This window comes from Schistocerca gregaria, chromosome 4 (assembly GCF_023897955.1).
Source record: "Schistocerca gregaria isolate iqSchGreg1 chromosome 4, iqSchGreg1.2, whole genome shotgun sequence".
NCBI classification, from domain to species: domain Eukaryota; kingdom Metazoa; phylum Arthropoda; class Insecta; order Orthoptera; family Acrididae; genus Schistocerca; species Schistocerca gregaria.
Window position 1 is genome coordinate 731,799,992 of NC_064923.1, and position 16,243 is coordinate 731,816,234.

Genomic DNA, 16,243 nt, shown 5'->3' on the forward strand with positions numbered 1-16,243 from the left:
GTCTGGCAAATGAAATGTGTTTCTATATAAGTGAACGACATACAGACCAGTATTAGGGCCATAATCCACAGTTCGACCACTGTATCAAACAATTAACTTGCTACTTAGCTATTAACAAACAAGGCAAGCATCCATTGTTGCTAACAGAGTGGCGTATCCACTATGCACGGCTGCCAACTCCCAAAAATATTTCCCCATTAACTCAGTCGACACATCCCTAAGGCACGGTATTCATTATCTAAAACCTCTAAAACAAAATATCCCTATTTTGCTGTCGATTTTACTTATTTATTTGCATATTATTCAACATTTCAAACATAATTTCAGCTTTTTTTGAAGCATTCGAAAATTTAATGCTAATGTCAAACAAACTTATCACTTCGAATAGATTATGTGTAATTCAAGATCTGCTTTTCATTGCGCAGAAATATGAAGCATCAAAACCGTCTTCGGCATTTCAATGCACAACCTGCTTCATAGCTTTTTTAAATATTTGTACAATAATGTAAATAGTAAACGTGCGTCAAATATCAGCACTTGGAACTGTTATGCACAAACCTAGTACAAATTAATGAGAAAGAGAGAGGTCATATTTTGAAACATCTTCGTTATCCTATTGTTAAAAATAAAGAACTCCACACTGACGTATTATTGTGTTTATAATTGCTCCATGTCATAAAGAGGCTTGTGGATGTCTGTGGAAGATTCGTACAAATACTGTTAAGTTACTAATTAGTAGCTAAATACTTAAAATTTCAAATCCGTTTTTTAAAACTTATGTTAAAATGAAACATTAAGATATTCAAATTTACTAACAGCCATAAAAGTTTTTCTTAATCACGTTTTAGCTACGTAGTTTCTTTTTTTTTTCAAAAATCCTGTACAGTGACAGACAACCGCGTTGTGTTCTTATTGTTGTGCTGTTAATGCGCAGTATGAAAATGGCTGAGGCTGTTTTGTGTTCCGTAGTGAAGCACGCACGTGGAACACGGTTGCAAAGTGCCGAGAAATAGCCTGTTCTGAATGTTTTTCATAAATTTACGGAAATAATCTGCTTTCAAATTTTCGCAGCGTTGTATACACTGTAGTAGATAAACTAACTCATAACGAATGTGTAGGGTAATTGGTGGAGTAAAGGAACATGAATCAGATTCGGGTATTCGTGCGTTGGTTCGAATCTCGTCAGTATTTTTTTTCCTCGTTCCATTTTGAAAACCTACATCTCGTAGTTGCAAAACTCATCATCATGTTTTATGAATAATGCGCGACTTCTTGTTTCTAATTACATATTTGACGCGAAATTCCTATTTCAATTTCAAATACAAATTCTTAATGATCGATGTTTCATGAAAGACTCTACATAAAAGCCGTTTAAATTAAGAAAAGATAATATTTAATTTTTTAAGTCAAAACTGAAAAACCAGACACTTTTTTCTTTGGGCTGTGTCTATCGTTTTATGTCACAGAGGTAGATAAGAATCGTAAAACATGAAAAACAATTTTATTCACAGCGTCGAGCACATCATACAAATACTGCATTTTTACATTTGCTACTGTAGCATTACAACATGAACCCAACAGTATTGATGTGGAGCCAAGCTGAGGGATTCGGCCCGAGAAGTAACAAGACTGTTAAGCTGCCAGAGGTACAGAACTAACGCACGCAGCTTCTTCACACGTCACTGCCGAACGCTCGTGGGATAAAAGAAGAGGAGAAAATGCTGTGCCTGGTTGACTTCGTGGATTCTGTTGCTGATAGGCTCGTTATCAACGTAGCAGGTGACACTTCCAGAACTGAAATGTATTTCTCGGATTCGGATAAAGAAGGAGCTAATAGATTACCAAACGACTGATTATAAGTAATACCTTCAGTGGCTTCAATATTTAACTATACGGTGAAATCCTTCAATACTCTCTTACGTTACACACAGCTTATGCAGGAAAATTACCCTGTGGTTGAGTCAGGAATTTACATTATCCTTGTTTTTAATCACAATAGTACTTTAAGTAAAAACGATTTGTTGCGGTTTTCGTCTAGTCGTCTAAGGAGCGTATTTTAGGAGATTTGCAGTGTATTATTCCATTCTGCTTAAAAATTAAATTACATTCGAAGCTGTATTGCTCCTCTGTTCATCTCTTTTACGTGTGAACTGCAGCTGGTCACGTCTCTGCAGGCTAGCTGCATCAGCTGACCGGTCAGTGCTGTCCAAATTAAATGCGCCGGTAAAGCTGTTGTCCCCTATTATCGCTAAGTAGATGTGCGCGTAACGCACAGCACAAAAGTACCCTTATTATCGCACTTGACAGTACTTGAGACAGCTTGGCTGCAGTCCCACGTGAAACGGAAATCCAATGAAGTTCCAGCAAACGCGGAAGAATACATAGTGCAATGTTTGCATCAGGTTTATTCTTATGATGAATGGATTATAGTGGTGTTCTACGTGCGACGATTGAAACGTCTTTGTGAGCAAGATTAATGGAATATAACATGATTATATACGCATTTTTATTTTATATACGCATGAAACTATTGTCTATATCAATATTTCCAATTTTTTTAGGAGTCAACGTTTTCTTTCGTAAATCGGAGCACAATGTTTCTGTACATAGATAATTTTCAATAAGACCCTTGACTTTATGAGTAATTTGTATTCCCAACTTATTCTCACATTTCTTTATTAGATGAAGTGGCCACCCCAAAACTCTGGCGCCCTGGGCCATGATGTCACGGTTCGCCTCCCTAGAGCCGCCCCTCCAATTAGCCGCCTGTGTTCGGCATGCAGTCAAAAATACAATACCTATAAATTAAATTTAAAGCCTTAATGCATAAACAAGTGGCAAGTAGGTTCGACAATTTAGGACATTCGGCCGTTATGGCACTTTCAACAAGTCTCGACCCAAGTTGTGCGCTTCAAAAATGCTGTCACTAAATCAGGGTATAAGTTACTTAAACTTAAAAAAAAAATACAATCAAAAACGACAAATCCGATGAGTCGGGCGCAGAAGATTCAAAGTCTGATACCTGAACATATCACATGCAATTGGCACACGAAAACATGACAAATAAGTGGAAACATTTGTGAAAATGACGTTCAGATGCACTTGTCATCTATTACACCAACAAAAAGGGATCATATTGAAATCTGCGAGAACATTAAGTCACTTTTCCCAACACTTGCCAAAATTGCAAAAGGTGTATCTTCCCATTGTCGCCACATCTGGTACCACTAACTGGGCGCTCCAACCCTGCTCCACTGCGAATAGCGCATGGATAAAATGATTGTCGGTAAGCCTCTGTATTGGCTCTAATTTCTCAAATTTTCTCCTCACGCTCATTGCATGAGATATATGTGGAGGGAAGTTACATGTTGTCCTACTCTTCCCGGAAAGTGCTCTCTCGAAACTTCAATGGTAAATCTTTCCGTGATGCACAGCGCCACTCTTCGTAACGTCTGCCAATGGAGTTTGTTTAGCATCTCCGTAATGTTCTCGTGCCGACTAAACGATCCCGTGACGAAACGTGCCGCTCTTCGTTGGACCTCCTCTAGCTCCTATCTGGTAGATATACCAGACAGGTGAACAATACTCAAGAATTGATCGAACAAGCGCCCTATAAGCCACTTCCTTCATGGATGAGTTACATTCCCTTAAGATTCTTCCCATGAATCTGAAATGTTTTACGTGGTCATTCCACTTGAGGTCGCTCCGGTAGTTACTCCTAGATATTTTAAGGCACATATTGTTTCCAGAGGAACGTGTTACGCCTGTAAATTATTTCTACAACTGTAGACAATATGAGGGATTAAAGTGACAGTATGCACATAATTCGCCTAGAAGTGCTGGAATACCTTCTAAGAAATTATTATCCGAACTGGAAAAATAGTTATTCCTGGTTAAGATAAGTAAAAGAAGGCTCGTACAAGGTGTACTGTCGCCTGTGCAGTAAAGATTTCTCGTGTGCTGTAAAAACAACAGGCATCAACCAACATTAATAAATGGGTTAAAGCCAATTCACTATGACCTACTATATGCAGCTCAGAGGCTGTAAGAGGCTTCCTTCCAGCATGTGTGTAACACATGAAGACATGCAGATAGAACAGGCTGACAGTGTTAAATTTAAATTCAGTTTGGACGCGTTTAGCACAGAATTGCTGAAGCGCCTAAACAAGTCTGTATTTACAATGCGAATTATGTCAGATGTAGGAGACATAAATACAAAAAAAGCCTGCATTCTTTGCTTATTTTCATCCTATAATTCTGGGGTATCTCGTAAAGAAGAGTAAAGGCGTTTAGAGAGCAAAAGCATGTAATAGACTCATTTGTGGTGTAAAGTCAATAACATCATGTAGAAACCTGTTCAAGGAACTAGGTATTCTAACCACTGGTTCTCAGTGTATTTGTTCCTGAAACTAAACTGCTTGCAGGTAATATGTCTCTACTTCCAACCAATAGCTCAGTACATAGTATCAAGACTAGGAATAAGATCAATCTACGTAAAGATCTAAAATCACTTACCTTGGTCCAATTAGGGGTCCGAAGTTCAGGAACACATTTTTGCGATAAATTGCCTCATGCCAGTCATCTGCTGGGGGGGGGGGGGGGGGGGGGGGGAGCAACTCAGGCCGCATATGTACAGCTCTTATTATTAATTTGTAACTCACATAAAGTAATATGTTACGAGCTCAAATAGACTAGCTATAGTAAGGATGCGATAAGTTTGCCGAAGGTCCCAAAGTAATGATGATTTAAAGTCAGCAACAATCGAAACAATCCGTGTCCATTATTACTGTTTCAGATTGCTGCCACACTCAGCTATCACAAATTTGAGGCTGAAATTGCCTAACGAAGCGATGCTGTGCTGTCTGAATGAGCGGACGGTTAATTAATTACAGTAGCTACATTTATGTTTAAATGCATTACACAATACAGGAAGAGCTCACAAAAGTATACTAAATGTTTTGAATCTCATGTTTTACTACACTCGTTGCTTTTTATTACAGAAGCCTTGCTCCAAACACGTAATGCATTTGAAGGTGGCCGTCTCTATAATGCGCGTTCACGAACCCATGATAATACCGTAGCAGCTGACCGTTATGAGCCACGCCCCCCCCCCCCCCCCCCCCCCTGAGATACCAACACACTGGAAACAAACCAAACATTACCCATCTCACATTCTTTTAACTCTTCAGTGACAGCATCAACGGCCAGTTCAGTTGTACCACTCCATACAAACACAGCTCACATTATTATGGATCTACTACCAGCTTGCACAGTGCCTTGTTGACAACTTGGAACCATGGCTTCGTGGGGTCTGCACCACACTCTTAACACTGCCATCAACCCTTACCAACTGAAATCGGGGCTCATCTGACCAGGCCACGGTTTTCCACTCGTTTAGGGTCCAACAGATATGGCAACGAGGTGCTGCAGACGATGTCATGATGTTAGCAAAGGCTTTCGCGTCAGTCATCTGCTGCCATAGCCCATTAACGCCAAATATCGTTGCACTGTCCTTATGGAAACGTTCCTCGTATCTACCACATTTATTCCTCGCAGTTCACCTTGCTTGTTAGCACTGACAACACAAAGCAAATGTCGCTGCTCTCGGTCATTGAGTGAAGGCCGTCGGCCACTGCGTTGTCCGTGGTGAGAGGTAATGCCTGAAACTTGGTATTAACGACACACTCTTGGCACTGTGGATGTCCAAATAGCGAATTAGCAAACAATGTCCGAATCGAAACGTCCAGCGCGTCTAGCTCTAATCACCATTCCGTTTTCAGTCTGTTAATTCCCGTTGCCCGGCTATTATAAGGTCGGAAACCTTTCCACAGCAATCACCTGAGCACAAATGGCAGAGCTGCCAATACACCGCCTTTTATTCCTTGTGTACGTGACACTTAGAGCACAACTGAGAACAGCGGGCCCCACGAATACTACTGGGGCCGCAGTCGACAGCCAGTCGGAAGAGACTGTCGATCGTGACATGTTGCCGTAACCAGCGACAGGCTCTACAGTGTGTCGTTCGAATTCGAAGGCGACGGTTGTCTGAAAAAAAATGTCGACTACCGAAATTTTGCGTTTACTTTTGGAAGAGGAGAAAGTTTTTTTTTTTTTTGTACCAATATTTAGGGAGAAGACGTCCAGTCAACTATGTTCAACGGCGCAAGGAAGATTTCTACATGTTAGAAAAACATTTGAGAAGTGATGATGAATAATTCACATCTTATTGCAGATAAAATAAAAACAATTTAATTTTGTTCTGAAATTTGTGAGAAGTTGGGTTGTTGTTGGGGAAGGAGACCAGACAGCGAGGTCATCGGTCTCATCGGATTAGGGAAGGACGGGAAAGGAAGTCTGCCGTGCCCTTTGAAAGGAACTATCCAGGCATTTGCCTGAAGCGATTTAGGGAAATCACGGAAAACCTAAATCAGGATGGCCAGACGCGGGATTGAACCCACTGCGCCACCTCGCTCGGTAATAATTTGAGGAATTACAACTAAGAACTGCAAGAGATGTAATCACAATCGAGGGAAAAAAATATAGTTAACATTAAGGTATAGTATTTATACTGCCTTGTATCATATTTTCACTTTCTTGTACACTGAAATTACGCTGTTCGTGAACAGGTTGTAGCGTCGTATCAGTAGGCTCTTGGGGTGAGTATGCATACATCGTAACGTGGAAATAGAAGGCTTGTAAGCGTATCGTCATATCACTGGATTGGTTGCAGAGTATCTTTGCGGACAGCCGCGTCTGCAAGAGTCGAGCACGGGGCACAGAGCTGTTGTGTTGTGCTGTGGGTAGCTCTACATGTGAATGGCATTATAATCAAAGTTCTAGTTCAAATGGTTCAAATGGCTCTGAGCACTATGGGACTCAACTGCTGTGGTCATCAGTCCCCTAGAACTTACAACTACTTAAACCTAACTAACCTAAGGACATCACACACATCCATGCCCGAGGCAGGATTCGAACCTGCGACCGTAGCAGTCGCGCGGTTCCAAACTGAAGCGCCTAGAACCGATCGGCCACTCCGGCCGGCAAGGTTCTAGTGTTGCTACAAATGCTATTACAGTGAAGTAATGGAGATATGGAGGTGAATTCAGTGGTGGTGGTGGTGGTTAGTGTTTAACGTCCCGTCGACAACGAGGTCATTAGAGACGGAGCGCAAGCTCGGGTTAGGGAAGGAGTGGGAAGGAAATCGGCTGGGCACTTCCTAGGGAACCATCCCGGCATTTGCCTGAAACGATTTAGGGAAATCACGGAAAACATAAATCAGGATGGCTGGAGACGGGATTGAACCGTCGTCCTCCCGAATGCAAGTCCAGTGTGCTAACCACTGCGCCACCTCGTCCGGTAAGGTGAATTAAGTGAAAAGGGTCGCAAAGTAGTAATGAAATATGAGCAGTGCCGCCGAGAAAGTGTTAGAGTATCCGTTCGTTGCTTGCCGTGCCGTAAAGTATCAATCATCCGGGCTGTGGTCGGTCTCCCTGAATCAACTAATATGAATTAGTAAAAATTAGTGACCACAAAAGAGTGCAATCAAGTGCCAGTGTCTTGTAGCGAGCGTGAGAACATTCGTTCCGTCATCGCGTTCCCGTATCATCAACAATCAACCGCGCCGCGACGGTTACGCGCACGCTCGTACAATTGAGAACTGTGAACTGTAAATTAACTTTATGAGCAGTGTTATATTATTAATCGTGTCAAGGAGGACTGGTACCAGGTGTGTGTGTGTGTGTGTGTGTGTGTGTGTGTGTGTGTGTGTGACGAGCGTAAGAACTTTCATTCGATCATTCGGCTACCGCACCATCATCAATCACCCGCGTCGCGTCAGTTTCGCGTACGCTCGTCCGAGTGATATTGTGGGCAGATAATCATCAAGAAGGTTAATTAGGATAAATACTTATTTATAACTTAGAGTGTAAACTGTGCAATCTGCGATTTTCTTACCGTCTCAGAATATCGTAGTTCATACAAGACGTAGGGCAGAATTGTGTTTAATGTTGAGTGGCTCCCCTAAATCCGCTTGCATATTTAGATACATAATTTCAGGCAAGCCAGCAGCAGTGTGGAGCAGAACCATACGACCGCCGCGGGCGTATCAGGTACGTGGTGTGGACAGGGCTCACGGTCCGAAGCGAAAACAGTTTTAGGTACCCTCGCCATTTGTAACCCCGGGCTTCGAAATAATGGAAGGAATCTGAGTGACATTAATTAATTAAATGACACTTCGGTACTGAAGTATCAGTGATAATATACTATCATCCCCCTCCACCCTTTCACCACGTTAGTGCCGCCAGTTCTATCCTGAGATACGGTTTCATGAACACTTAACTGTCTATTTATTGTCCATTCAGAGTCTTCAGTGCAGCGGGCCCCGTTCCTGCTTTATTATTGCGCTTGAATCTATTGTTGAAGTCTTCGATCAACAGAAACAAGAAACAAGTTGCAACTTGACAATGCAGTGTAACAACTAGGGACTCCGTAACTGTATTTTAGTCCTCATGTAAATGCAAATCTTATGCACATTCAGGAGTTTTGAAAAAAAAGTTTTACATATTTCCTTCCCCATGTAGCCTACTGTCAGATCATTGATGATGCTCTCTCGTCTTATAGAAAATTGAATGAACTGGACTTTTCTTGATTCAGATTATAGGACTATTTACTAAGAACCGATCAACAGTACTCTACAATATTTCATTTATTATTCCTCCTGTTGTTACAGCTCTGTTGAGCTTGAATGTGATGCGGAAAATGGAGGAGTGGATGTAACAGCCTCTTTCCTTTAAGATCCACAGTTAATTACTTCACACAATATTTTTATTTCTGTCCCCTGTTGAATAAGCATTTTATTTATGTTAGCTGTATTACCGTAGAATGTACCTCCACTATATGACAAGTGATGAAAGTTCACGAAATAAGGCAGCACTCTTTTCTACAGATCAACACAGTGAGCTCCACTCATCAGTGCAAAATGTGGTGAAATTAGTTTATCTGTGTTTGACTTCATTCTGACTTATTATTCAGTTATTCACAAATGAAATTCATACAGAACATTATGAGTTGACAGCATCAAAATACCAGTGTAGAAATCAGCAGAAGCTAGTTTAACCCTCGAGCAGTTGTGTGGGTTAACTGATTCAGGCACAGTTCAATGTTTTGTTCTGAATTCTGATTTCTCGCAGTGGAACTGCTGGCGATTGTACCTATCCTCAAGTTGGACCACAGTTAATCATCTGTGTTGTTGCTGGAGTTGAAGTGGGAAAGCATTGGCAATAATTGCTGTTTATTTTTGTCCATGCTGTTTGGTATACAGAGTCAACCACGCGACTGGTAAGGTAAGTAAAATTATTTTATATTAATTATTTATACGATCATTTTTATGGTTTAAAATCTTTCATTATCAAATAAGTTTCATTTATGTTTGCACTTATAGAGCTTGCTTCAGAAAAAGGGCTCTCAAATGAGGAAATTTAAAAGCTAAAGGATATAAGGTACTGGCAGCATTGAATCTGTGAGGATGGGTCATGAGTCTTGCGGGGGTAGCTCAATTGGTAGAGCACTCGCCCGCAAAAGGCAAAGGTCTCGAGTTCGAGTCTTGGTCCGGCACACAGTTTTAATCTGCCAGGAAGTTTCTTCATATAAAAGCTTTTAAATGATGAATCTGATGACAGCAAATATTCTGTATGTGAATAAATATGAGTTAGCATTCACAACAGTGAATCATAAACAGAAGTGGGTTCTTTAGAGTGAAATACACATATACATGGGGGTGCCAAAAAGAGGAAAAAATACAGAATTATTTTGAAAAGCCACATATTTTCCAATTCCCTTCAAAATACTCTTCATTACAGCTAATACATTTGTCCCAACAGTGCTCCTACTGTTTGAAACATTTTTGTAGTCACCTGTAGAACTGGCTGATGGCTCCTCCCTCATTCTTTTCTTAACTTTTTCAGTGATGTCAAATTGATGCCCTTTTCATGCGTGGAAATACGAAATAGTCGCATGGAACCAGATCAGGAGAGTAAGGTTCACGGAACAGCAGAACCATGCCATTTTTAGCCAAAAACTGTATAACAGAGATGACAGTGTGCAGGTGCATCGTCATGACGGAAGAACTAGTCTCCTGTCTGCCACAAAAGGGGTCTCTTTTGACGAGTACTGTACCCCGCTAGTGTCTGACAGTTGATCAATTGTCCATTGACGGTCTGCGAGCACAAGCTCTCGATTTATTTTCAATATTTTTGTCAATTCGGGCAGGTGAAGGACGTCCAGAACAAGGTTCGTCATCAATTGACATGTTGCCATTTTTAAATCAAGCAAACCACTTGCACATTAGAGTTTTTCCCATAGCGTCATCTTGTTAAGTTGTTTTCAATATTAAAACAGTTCCAGCAACATTTTTCTGAGAAGAAAACAAAACTTCACAGCTGCAAGTTGTTTGTTTAAACTTGCCATCAGAAAAAATGAAACCAGAACAAATCAGCACTAGCAGAAACAGTCACTGCAGATGAAACAACTGAGCCAGATAGACAAGACAGGCGGCACTGAACTTGCAATGAGTTGCACTATACACGCCTAGTGCCAGAAATGCATATTACACAAGCTCTGCCCAAGTCAAGGTTATTCTGTTTATATATTGCATCTGAAGAATAGAATATGTAACATTATGAAGATGATGATGGTGTGACGATTTGGATTTTATTTGTAGGTCTTTGTCAGTAAAGATGGCACAAATAAGTGGTCCAAGGGAAGTGTTATAGCCAAAGTAGCAAAAATACCCTCAAAAAATATAATAAAAATCCTTCCTGGCCCAAAGAGGTCAGCGAAGGATATTACATAGGAAGTGACGATGTTCAACCAGATTACTAGTAAGGACATGATTGATTCATTAGTGGAATACACCAACATGCATATTAGAAACACAATATACCAAACAACTATTTTAGAGAGAGGATTGTAAAAGAGAGTCCGTAATTTGACTGGCTTTGGAGTAATTATGGTATGATAACTCTCAGAGATTGTATGTCACACACACGGTCCTTATTTCTCCACAGAACTGTGAGATTTGATGATAAAGTGACAAGCACACAGAGGCATGAAAAAGATAAATTATCAGCAATCAGGTCATATTTGGGTACATTTGTTACAAATTGTAAAGAAAACTATAGTGCAGGAGAGTTTGCAACCATAGATAAGATGCTGAAACCTTGTAGAGGAAGATGTTTGTTCGTCCACTGGAAACATACCAAACAAACTAGCCAAGGGAGGTTTGATATTCACTCCTATTTTTTATGTCAAAAATTCTACACACCATAAGTTGGATTATATTGTGGAAAACAACCAGATGGCCCTTACAAGGTGTCAAGTAAATGATATGATATATATTAAGCATCGACTGGCAGGAACTATGAATGGATCCTATCAGAATATCACTTTTGAAAATTGGTAATGTAGTTATCCATTGACAATGTAGTTAGCCATTGACAATCTCACTTTTGCTAAAACACATAATTTGCATTGAACTCTGAGAAAGAAATAAAACGGAAATCCCAGAATTCCTACCACTGAAACCCAAGAACATTGGGTCCTCACTACTTGAATACCAGAAATATATCACAAAGTTGTCTTGCCTGCTTTAAAAATTAAAGAGAGAGAGAGAGAGAGAGAGAGAGAGAGAGAGAAGCACAGTGAAAGCGCAACTGCACAATTGTTGAAGGGACCAATACACACATTATTATGGACAAACATGACCAAGAGAGGGGTTGAGGGGTTAACACAGTCAACCAAATGTGCAGTAAATATTCTATGACTACTGTACTAGAAGATGGACTATACACACATTAACATGGACTACAATGTGGCAATGGGAAGGGTTGACATAGTCGACCAGATGTGCAGTAAATACTCTGTGGCTAGTCTAACTGCATGACGGACAATGGCTGTATGGTTAGCTTCACTATATATAGCTGGCAGCTGGCATCAGTGCACAAATATTGTTTCAGTTCAATGTGGAACTCCAAAGAAAACAAATAAGGATATTTTGGAACAGGTGTCTCAGCAACTTATGAAAGCTCATTTAGTTACAACATCCCACACTTCCAAATGATCTAAAAATATTTTGACACCTTATAAATTGGAAGAACATAGACACCTGGAAGAGTCTTCATTCAAAAAGAAGAGTCACTGCATTGTGTGGAGCAGAAAAAAGAATGTTGTTACCATGATTTTTTTTTTGTCAGTGTTAAGTTGTTTGTGTGTAGAAAGTGTTCTTCCTTTGTCTGTTTAAAGTGTGCACGTAACACTGTGGATGAGATGAAGGAACAAAATTTTTGTATACATAACAATAGCAACGCATAGAATAAATCACCAGAATATGATACAATAATGCTGTACAACTAATATGCACAACAAAGTAAACATGGACCAAGTGTAATGTGTGATTATTGTGCGTGTTAGACATCTGTTGCTAAGTAGAATGGTAAGGTACTTTTATCAGATTTAGGTACTACCTATAAGAAAAGAAGAAATAAAGTTCAAACATTAAAATATATGTAAAACACGATATCAAGTTAGGCCTAATATTTTTCAATCACAAACATATTAAGGCAGTATATTTTTCGTGTCCCTACAGAACGCTATGGCAGGTTGACAGAGTCAACCATACAACTAGTTATGTTACAAAACCTGACACAACTGCTTGTGGGTTAAAACAGTGTCTGAGCATGGGAATGACCACGCATTTAACGAAATTACACTGCTAGTTGGCCATGGTCACAATTATATTTCCGACTAGTAACTACAGGATTTGGAACAGAGTTTCGAACTAGGTCATAAACTGCAGACAATTACAGATAATCAATCGACACGAGAAACTGTATTATTTTCGGCCTCTCCAGTGTTGTTCCGCGTGTGTGTGTTAGACGGGAAACTCATTCCAGCTGGTTATTAATACTAGCACATCCAGTTCCGAACCTTGTTGATTACACACCTCTCGAGTTTATTTTATTCCTGTGGTGCAGTTACCTATTATAAATGCCGCCTTTCTTTCACTTCTTACGTTTGAACTTTTTATGTAAACACTCCCAATACAACAAACACTGCTACTAATTTTCGCATTGTAGTTCTGTGCCCACCAAAGAATTTTCAAAGTACCTCGCAATAGCCAATAAAATAATTGTTTCCGACTGATATCTTGACATAACACCCGTATGATCAGAAATGTATATTTCTCTTACGTCTCTCAGAATATCTACATTTCGCTATCTATTAATGATTATCGGTTGTTTGTCTTATACTGTATCTACGTCTGTCAGTATCTGCATTGGTAAGTTATTTAAAAATACGTCAAACACTTAAAAGGTCCTTGCTGTATGCATCATTTGAGTTTTCAGCCTGACAACATGAAGGTGTAAGAAAACATTTGACGAGATTAGGTTCATCTCGCGCATTTTTTAAAAAACAGATTCTTTGATCACATAACAATACGTCTTGTACAATTGGTGGAAACATATCGTTGCTTCAAGTAAAATATGCTAGGAATTTATATGTATTAGGGTACTTACAGCGCTTCATCTTTAGGAAACGTAAAGAATTTGAGGTTAGGTCGGCTCTTCTGCGAATTAAAGCATGTTTTCGCAGCACACCTTCTATTGCTCATCTCATGTGAGAATTTTAATCAAACCGTGTTATTGAAACCACACACACTGAAAAGAATATATACCGATATTTTAATATTACGCGCCTCATTTACCGGTGCTTCTGCTAACCGTCACTTAGTACTGAAATGTAATAGTATGCAGTGTAGCCAATAGTGAGGATTCCACATATTTTACAGTGATGCTGTCTGCAGCTTTCAGGGATAGAGCCGGCAACATGTGTTACTCCTATTTGGACATATTTCGTAATATAAAAGTTACAAGCCTCCTCATCCACGGTCCACTGTTTTTGTAAATTCATTTGTTTACCCTGTAACCGCAAAGTGTAATGTTATGGAAAGATTAAATTGCCACACATTGTTTTCATTGCGATAGTATAGTGCAACAGTACTCCACTTACACGAAACGTTATCGTTTTCGGGCTGAGTGAAAGCATGAACTCGACCCACTCTTCTGCACACGGAATAAAATTATAGAACGTAGTAGAACCACGCCGGATGCTGCATCTACATCTTTCATATACTCTTGCAGGCTACTGCCCTTCACAGGTGGTTTGCCATATCTAGCTGGTACCTCGTCGGGACTTTATGAGATACGGGTGTAGACATAGAAGAAAAAAAAAATTATGTAATTACTGTCTATTAGAACACAATTACATGGAACTCGTTGCGGCAGAAGTAGTTGGTACACTATATTTTTCGGTATATTTCTCGTTTTTCAGCAAGTCTTTTTTTCCTTTTAGGTATTTATAAAACTCCAAGCAAGTTAGCTTGTATTTAATGTAGTACAGTAAGATTGATTCCACAGTCCCCGGGGGCAGCCGATTTCTTTCATCAGTCCACTTGGACGACCTCAGGGACAATACTCGTTCCACAGTGGCGTTGTGTGAGGCAATAGAAAACACGTATTCGCATAATTTTAGCAGTTGGCATCTGCGTTCAGGATTTTCTGTTTCCTTCCACCGAGTGTTTTAGGCTCCCATTCTTCCAAGTCACGCTTAATTTCTGAAAAGCTGTTTAGATAACTATATTCCTGAAAACAATTATCGCCTGAAATCATCACCCAATTTGTGGTTTCAGATAGCGTCATCCAATCAAATGCTTGATATCTGTTAAATGAAATAATCCATTTCTCTAAGTAATCACACGCTATGATATAGAAAGCCATTGTCTCATATTTCAGTTCTCGAGATTTTATTTTCCTCCACGCTTTTTATATATTTTTTCAAACAGCCAAGGTTGATTACAGAAACACGAAGTAAATTTCACTGACCAGATTACTGAAAAAAGATTGAAATTAATTTAGATGACCTGTCTTCTTAAAAAAATTGTTTTAATCGAATTCAAAGCTTAAGAATCTCAACTGCGGGCACTAACGATAGCCATCTTGTTTTTGGGTGAGTTAAGAGTCTGATGATTGACATTAGCGAATAAACAGAACTCTTTCAGCTTCTCTGTCCTTGCCGATTATATTGAAAAATAATTGAATATTTTCATGACTATTACTTCAATGTCGACAGTTAAGACTTTATATTGGAATAATGTTGTGGAGAATATGGGCAGGGCATCCAATTCCGCCTACACTTTTTCCTAATTCTTCCTTAATTTGGCGAAACGCATTCTGCTGGCCGCGTCGATGAAGTCCTCCGAAGTTGGTATTGGTATTGTCTCCACAAAAAGCGACTAATTTATCTAATTGAATTTGCAATTGCCTTAAAGTGTCAAGACAAAACTTTGCAAATTGTCTCCGATGTTTCGTTATTCAGCGAGTCGAATTTCAGTTGCTTCCATTGGATTCCGTCAGTTTCAGTAAAGTACTGGAGAACTAAAGAAAATATCTTTTCAGCCTTGTGGCTCGATGCGACGGTACCTATGCCGTAAAATGAAACTTTTGCAATTGTTTTATCTATTCTGAAGCATAATGTTGTGCGAGAATATTTTTTTAACAATTGTTGTAGCTTTGGTCCTGGGTGTTCACTGCTTTGCGGCAACTTTGGACTCAGAATACATTGAGGCATGCAATTTCACGGTAAAGTCAAGAGGAATGCAGGACTAATGATGCTTGACGACGTTATTAACTGTTAGTTCTGCAGCAGCAACAAGCAAATGTTCAAGGAAAATTCCATTAATCATTACTGTAGAAATAGCGTTTGAAGTCGATGTCCTAACGCGAATCTGTTTGTATGATTTTTCGTAGAAATGTGACGCCTCACTTCTGCCTTATCTACGTGAATTACTGAGATGGAAACAGCTACAAATCTCTCACAGCTACAAATCTCTTCCTGGTCCGTACGACCTTCCTTGACAAAAGACCACTGTCTTGTGTAACCATCCTAAAAGTTGCACCTTCTCTTTCCGTCCTTAGGCATTTTCGTAACCTATGATAAGTTTATTAGACGGTAAACACAAGGACGTAGGCAGGATTTTGTCAAAAGGGTTGAAAGATTTGTTAAAGAGGATCATACAAAGACTCCTGTTTTTCATTTATTCAGAAAATTTCTATAAAGATTAATAAATCATTTTCTTCGATATTGATCTTGGAGTTTTCACCAAGAGGAGACATAAACTCGTTAATTAGGA

General features: G+C 39.6%; 1 protein-coding gene across 4 annotated transcripts in view; it reads right to left on the bottom strand.

The window, feature by feature from the left end:
* LOC126267183 (zinc finger protein ZFP2-like) overlaps positions 1-14,082 on the bottom strand; it is a 151,726-nt gene extending 137,644 nt beyond the window's left edge. The window contains exon 1 of one of the 4 annotated variants that reach the window (XM_049972151.1): positions 14,065-14,082. Coding sequence is in view for 1 of the 4 variants with exons in the window: in XM_049972147.1 (XP_049828104.1) it covers positions 13,572-13,666 (95 nt within the window). In the remaining 3 variants the exon portion in view is untranslated. Of the gene's footprint in view, positions 1-8,338; positions 8,427-13,571; positions 13,979-14,064 lie in introns of those variants that run through there. The other 3 variants (XM_049972147.1, XM_049972146.1, XM_049972150.1) reach the window with 3 other exon arrangements.
* Positions 14,083-16,243: the final 2,161 nt, after the last annotated feature.